Below are 7,626 nucleotides of genomic sequence, written 5' to 3' on the forward strand. Positions count from 1 at the left end.
TGTCCACTGAAATTGGTCTCGTAAGCCTTCGACTTAAACAGTGTCGCTTGAAACTCAATTTTCCAGCACATTTCGATAAATTTTCAAAGTCGAATTCGTCCCATAAGACTTTATCACACATTTCAATGCAAATTGTTCGTAAATTTATCAAATCATTCCTATTTCGAGGTTGGTCGTTTCGATGCGATTACCTGAACTGAATTAATGAGACTTAACTTGCACCAATCTGAACTAGCCTAAAAAGTGACTGAAGTGGAGTTTTCGAAACAAACAATCCAACAAAGGATCCACTTCCGCTTAACAATCAAATTAAAAACTATCGACAGAGGTGGGCTCATGAGAGCCAAACCTAAGCTGTGGTCCTCTTGCAAGAACATGAATTTTCCATTATCCTCTTAGCATTTTGGAGGTTCTCGTAACAGGAAAAAGCTGTAATATTCCTGAATCTTTGAGTTACTTTTTGTAAGCTCAATTTGGATCATACAAATTCAGAATATTTTACCAAATTTTATTGGAATTGTGCTATTGTAGGTCCCTGATAATTTTACAGACGAAGTCCAGATCCACTGGATCGATTACAATTCAACAAATTCGCCTTGGGTTTGGAAGCTGTTTGGCCCGCTGGGGATGATCTGGTGGGAGTTGGACCGAATCAGGGGTGTAAACTCATCTTCGTTGAGCAGACAGTTCTCATTTTATGTAGTAGATAGTCTTGTTTTCACCTCCCTTCACCAATTTTTCCCATGCAATTTACGGATTTCGCAAGCCCCTGAAATATAAAAGAGCACTTACTGAAGATGTTCTTCGGGGGATAAAATAATCTGGCACAAAAGTGACGGCCTATACGGAAACGAGTGGTTCTAAACCTAAAATGCCAGCGTTTATTCCCATCACATGTCCTGACAATCCTCCACTTTGAGTTATAGGTCGAGCTTTTACAATTTGGGCTCTAAATATTTTACAACAGCTCTATATTTTCAGATCTAAGAATAGAACTGTAAAAATAAACCATCTGGAAAATTTACTGCTCACGAAAAGTTATTTCAGCTAGCCGAAAGGGCCAGTTAAGGAATTTTAGTTATGACTGTCTGGATTAATAAATAAACTACTTTAACAGTCGGTTGGGACACTAGCTCTAAAGCAGGCAAAATAATAATTACTCCCTGACGGGCCTTGGAAGTGCTGACAAATTAGTGGGAAGGGACAAAAACGAGACTCGGTGGACTAAATTGCCCGAGGTTTCCAGGAAATCTAATATACGGCTGTAATTGTCATTTTGTCGAGACACGAAATAAGTGAACAAGAAGCTTGACAGGAGTATCAGGTTCTTACAATCACTTTTACGGCCTTAATGATAACGAATAGCTTTGCAGCGCTCCGTTACATCGACTCGGGTTTTAAAGCTGATCCCGTGGGAACCGGACTTAAGCTCAAGTCCGCCCCAAGGGATTGGTTTCGGGGCAACCGCAACAAACCTTGAGTTCGGCCAAGGTGCCTGTCCTTGTGGAAATCGCCCGGAATCCGAGTTTATAGATGACATCTCGATGAATCGAGATGACACGCACTCAGATTTTCTAAAACTCTCTCGAAACTATTTTTTAATATACTTCGTTAATTTTCAGTTTAGCTGATGGAGGGCCGTTTGGCAGCACCTGTCAAATTCACGGGCCGATGGTCTCGACTCCTGCTACAGGGTCTGAGGATATTACGGAGCCTCTAGAGAATGGAGGCACCGAGGAGGCACCCGGAGGCATCAAAAGCCCCCTTTTGCTCAAAAATCCCGCCTTTAGCCATTCAAGGTGTCCCCTAGAAGTGCACAAAACGTGCTTTTGTGTGCGATTTATTGCGGAGCACACGAAAATGGTGGAGGACTCTACGAAGGTAAGTTAAAGATGAAACTAATCGGATTTTATGTGCTCCAATAATTTCTCTATTACACAATCCTGCTCTCATTTTTCTCCCGTTAATCTCCTTTTAATTATCTGCGCTTAACGAATTTCCCAGTTTTCCTGGTTTCACCATGGTCGGCACTATTTTAAATAGTGTAGATCTTTGCTGCGCAGAGAATGGAATCGGATAAAAATTTCTGGAAAATTATTAAACTGCGGTTGAGATTTAAAGGAATTACCAGGGCCGGAGATAGTGAAGATTTTCTTCTTTCCTGTGGCAATTTCGCACCGGAGATGTGTTATTCGGCGAATTTATGCGATTATCGGAGTTTCTTTTAAGGTTTTCTTCCATTCAACCGTAGAGAGATTTATCATTTTTACTTCGGATTAATAACACCATCCGAAAGGAATTAAGGTCACTCAAGGGCGAAATAAGGGAATATACGAGATGTATCGGTCCGAGATAATTGTCTAATGGAACGCGGAATTTTGAAATCTAGGAAATTCGACTTTTGAGCCAAGGTGATCCAGAACAATGAAAAGTGTGGTCCAGTGCTAATTGAGGGGTGAGCGAGTTCAATAGGACTATTTAAGGGAATATTGAAGCTTTGACTATAAGATATATGGGTTTCACAGGAAGGACCGAGAGGGAAACCGTCATAAAATTGAAAAAATCCGCGAAAATTTGAGTCACTATTAATCAATGGACGGGTAGACCCAGGGCGATTTGGCTCGTGGGAGCTAGACTTCACCCGCAGTAAAACTGCATCGAAGTCTGCTCTTTTTTTCCTAGTTGCGGTAAAATTCATTTCCCATATAAACCAATTGAGAAAAAAAGCAAATTCATCGAAGGACAAGGGGATCTAGTGGGAGCCAGACCTCATTCAGAAAAGGACCGATTCGAGTTTTGAATACAATTAATAATAGACTAGGCTTCGTGGGAGCCTGACCTAATTTGAAAATTGAAATGTTTGAAAATTAAAAGTAAAAAATTGGAGAATTCATGGATCTCTTTTTAATAGCAGGTTCACAATTTTTACCTTGATATATTGTAAATTTCAAGAACGAAACTGATAAATATTCCTGTTTGAAGTTGTCCTCAAATGTTTCAAAAATCTCTAAAAGCTAAGGCTTTAAGGGAAGGGAATAACTAAATTTCCTATTTATAAAAAGTTTTTCTTCAGACTGATCCGACCCTGATTTTTACATAATTAAGTTGCAAAACTCAGAGAAAGAACTGTTTAAAATTCTTACTCTTCATGTTAAAAATTGTAAAAAGTTCAAATTTTTTTCCTTCCGCTCTACTTTTATTTTTATTTATTATTGTGAATCAGATGCTCTCAAAACCAAACGCCTTAACACAATTTCAGCTTCTTCGATCTTAATCCGGGAAGTGGATTCAGGTTTCGCAGGGTTCAAATGGAACATTTAACACAAAACTGTATCATCAAGGCGGAAATAAAACAATCCCCTCAGGACATTTGGTAAGATTGCGTTTGAGATAGAGCGACCGGGGTGATTTTTGGCCCTGTGGGCATTACGAGGTATTATTTTCGTCCAACGATAAAAAAGCGACGGATCCTTGTTACCAAGATGAAGAATTTCGAGTAAGTAGAGTTCAAATAGAAGGAGAGAACAGCGGCTTTCTTACACCCTACAAGAGCCTCTATAACGAACCTCTATCACGTTACGACTAAACACGTTCTGCTATACGTTTGAGGCGAATTGTTCATTTTTACTTTTTTGGAAAAAAATTGGTTTGATGAAAATTAACTTTGCAATTGGTATAGCGGGGCAATTTACTAGAAAATCGTGCTTTAAAAATATTTAACAAGACCTGATTTTATTAATGGAAAATTAGATTTATGCCTTCCTTCACTTCAGACCTGCGTATCTTGTAAACGGTCGAAGAAAAAAAATAGACAGGGTTTTGGAGGGGTCATAAAGTAGAGGGGAAGATACTAGAAATTTTTATTAAATTTTCTTTACATAATCTTTTTTGGAGCTTAATATCTCTAAAACAGCCAGAGAACTATAGGGGCATCTGTATTAAAAATAATGTCCTTTAAGTTTAGCTTATAAACATCGTAAAGAATATAAAAAAGGGAATTTTTTAGCAGATTTGCTGTGCACAGATCTCGTTGGGGCTTTATATCCTTTAAACAAGAAAAATGGGAAAAAAAGCATTTTCTCAAATGAAAATATATGTCTCCCTATGCCAGAACTCGTCACACACAGCCCAAAATTTCTTCCTGCTAGCTTAATTTTTGTGGAAAACGTTGTAATCAAGTGAAAAGATGTGGCCACATGACAAAAAGAAATATTAGGTCAGAGAAAAATGGTTATTATATTTTCTCGTGACACATTTAAGCCGCAAACTAATCTTGCTCCCCTTGTTATAGGTGAAAGAAGACTGGAAATACGTGGCAATGGTTCTGGACAGACTGTTTTTGTGGATATTCACACTGGCAGTACTCGTAGGTAAGTTTTTAAAGCATTTTTTTAGACTTAAAGCCTAAAGTTGCATTTTTTCAGGTACTGCAGGTATAATTCTGCAAGCGCCTTCTTTGTACGACGATCGAACTCCAATTGATAAAAAGTTCAATGAGTTTGCCACCACGGTAGTAAGGTGTCCTCCGCCCTAAAGAGGTTGCCAAATCCCCAGTGATATACATATTAAAACTAATAATTGTAGGTCTGTTTGTCATTTTTGTGTTGTGTCTACTAGTGCCCAAGAATGTACATTGATGTCCAGAAATGAACACTAGTGTCCAGAAATGTACGTTAGTGTCCAGAAATGCACATTTGTGTTACATTAGCATGCACACTACTATTCACTGCCATAGGATGATGATCAGGCCTAATGTATCGTTAGGTCTTATGAAGTTGTATCATGACATTTTACCCGTAACCACGAATAGGTAGTTTTAATATCAACCTAACCGTTTTTGCATATTTTGTTTAGTACTATACGGGATGTTTCCTAAACATACGGCCCAAATTTAAGGGAATATTTCTTGGAGCAACCTAAGAAAAAAATATTCCTCTTGAGACACAATAAGTCGGCTCGATCATCATGGTCTGTCCTTGGGAATTTGCATTGTGGACAAACAGACTCAACTTATTTCACGTCAAGAAACATCTCTTTAAATATACGCCGCCTGTTTAGCAAACACCCTGCATGTAAATGGTTAAGTGCCGAAAATATGAAATCCTGATAAGTTTAACTGGAAGAATAACTTTCATGGAAGCACTCAGGTTATGGTAAAACTTCTGTGAGTTTTTCGTTTCGATCGAAGCTATTTGCCAGAAAGTTTCCAGTACTTTGATTTTTTAGGTTTAAGGGAATTGGATAGTTGAGGTTGTGGAAAGTCTTAGTAGAACGGTGTTATAAATTAATTTTTCTCCTAAACGTTTTCTAATTTTTAGCCATTTTAACCAAGTAAAAAACTAGATATTTGTCGCAGTAATATTTTAATTTTACAACTGCTGATATACAGTGTGTCTCAAAATCGATGCTTCGAGAACTCATCCTTTTAACGATAAAAGCGTTGAAAATTACATACAAACAAACAACAGGTGAAAATAATTGTTTATTTTCCTTTGGAGAAACTGCTAAATAACGGAGTATTTGAATTGAAAAATAACGTGCAATTATTATTAAAAATAACCGTTATTGTGAGACATGTGTTCTGTGGTAAACAGTAATTTGTGGATATCGAGCCATTAACATGTGGATACAGAGTCAGGCTTCAAAACGTGAGGAAACGCTGCATTTCACCGTATAAAATAGCTAAAAACAACTCACGCACAAAACTCGAATGTCTATCAAAAATATTGAGATGCAACTAGGTGGAAAAATAGGAAATTAAACCTGTCACGGGGCATGTTGTATAAAGCATTTTATCTTCAGTTATGTTTATGGCATTTAAAATATAAATAAATGAAAATATTCTTCATAGACAAACATACAAAACCCCCAAAAGGGTTGTATATCTTAGTAGGGGTATGCAGTGTATATCAGATGTCTTTTTTTCAAAATCGTTATTTAACCTGTTAATATCATGTTCGTATCATAAGTAGTTTTAAAAAAGACATCTGAGCATATGAGAAAAAAGAAAATTTTACCAAATAGTGCCATAATCCTTCGGTTACCCATATTTGTAACGCGTATACACATAAACGTTTATAGTTAATCTCATATACAGAGTGTCCAGAAAAATGCTGTACTGGAAAACGCTATAACGTGCCAAAATGGGTGAAAAACTGTTTGCATATATAAAGCGAAAAAAACCCTTTTACAGTTATCGATATTTAAAATACAAGGTTCGATGCGCTAAATTTTAAATTGGACACACTGTACATGATTTAATAAAAAGCTTTTTTAGCCATGCAAAAGGTTTGGAGAAATCAATATTTGATTGCTTCGGACTTTCTGATATATTATAAAGCACAAACAAAGCCCTAGTTTTAACAGAATGTATAGATTAAATAGACTGCCTAAATAACTTAATAACGAAAATGGGAACACGTTTTCCAGGGTAGATGTTTTCTAGATAACTTCAAGAGTATGCATAGACAATCACAGATACACAGAACATTTTATATTTTTTAAATAATGATAAGAAATATAATTTTTTTAAATAATATTCTGTGTGTGCTTGTGATTGCTTGTATGTTTAATATTTTTTATTTTATTATTATTATTCATTATTATTCATTTTCATTTTCATTTTCATTATTTATATTTAATTATTGTAGTACTTCAATGTATAAAGACCCGAAAAATTGTTTTCGTTCCTTAAATACGCGCCTACTTTCGTTTTTTTTCATTTATCATTCGATTTTGTGAAAAAAACATCACATTCAAAGAAAGGTCCACTTTGCTGAAAACAGTTACCGGGTCCCACTTTCAATTTACCAAGTTATCTGGAACAGTGTCTATTCTGCGTTTTGTACATAATAGAAAAATATACTGTGTGTTAGAAACTAATATTAAATGGTTTGTAGATAAATTATTACTAAAATAAAACAGTTGTTTCGTGAAAAAAAGAATATAATTAATAAGTAATGACCTGTTTAGAGTTTAAGATGAATTGTTATACCCAAAAATACAAATTGTTGCATGATTTTTTAATCTTGCTTATACAACAAATAAAAGGAATAATAAAACGGAATTACTTTCAGTTCCTGGATTCATTTAATTATCATTTAACATTACTGCACGTCTTTCAGTAATACAGTTTTCCAAAATCCCTGGAAAAACACTGACACAAAGCATAAATCTTATTACTTACACTCATCTCGAAACTAGGCGCATACAGGCAACAATCCTTCCTTTAATTAAATTAATTTGAATTTTCTTTGTGATGATCTCCACATAATTGCCAAAAAACAAATTAATCATCACCATCTGCCGGTGCTATTACTCCTATTCGAACCCATCTAAGCCTTCCATACAAAATGCCCCAAAGTTATGTATACTGCCGCCTATCGGTCAGTGCCTAAAAATCCTATGGAAAAGAATACTGCGTTTCTCTTCTATTATTGATTTTATAACTTGTGTGATTTCACCTGTATTTAATGCTATTTTTGTCAATAATTAAGCTTAAATATAATACCTCATTTTTTCCGAGATTTGTGGTCCCTTTTCTGGCTCCAACTATCACCCATTTTGTCAAGAATCGAACATCGATAATCACTTAAGACTTACTGTTTTGAGCAGGTGATCCTACTC

General features: G+C 35.9%; 1 protein-coding gene across 2 annotated transcripts in view; it reads left to right on the plus strand.

Annotated features, from left to right (window-relative positions):
• The window catches only part of nAChRalpha4 (nicotinic acetylcholine receptor alpha4), a 126,844-nt gene extending 121,335 nt beyond the window's left edge, over positions 1-5,509 (plus strand). The window contains exons 10-12 of one of the 2 annotated variants that reach the window (XM_066390003.1): positions 1,623-1,881; positions 4,292-4,370; positions 4,425-5,509. In XM_066390003.1, coding sequence (XP_066246100.1) covers positions 1,623-1,881; positions 4,292-4,370; positions 4,425-4,534 — 448 coding nt within the window. In that variant the 3' untranslated portion in view covers positions 4,535-5,509. The remainder of the gene's footprint in view (positions 1-1,622; positions 1,882-4,291; positions 4,371-4,424) is intronic. The other variant, XM_066390002.1, reaches the window with a different exon arrangement.
• Positions 5,510-7,626: the final 2,117 nt, after the last annotated feature.

Source organism: Euwallacea similis, chromosome 5 (genome assembly GCF_039881205.1).
Source record: "Euwallacea similis isolate ESF13 chromosome 5, ESF131.1, whole genome shotgun sequence".
NCBI lineage: Eukaryota > Metazoa > Arthropoda > Insecta > Coleoptera > Curculionidae > Euwallacea > Euwallacea similis.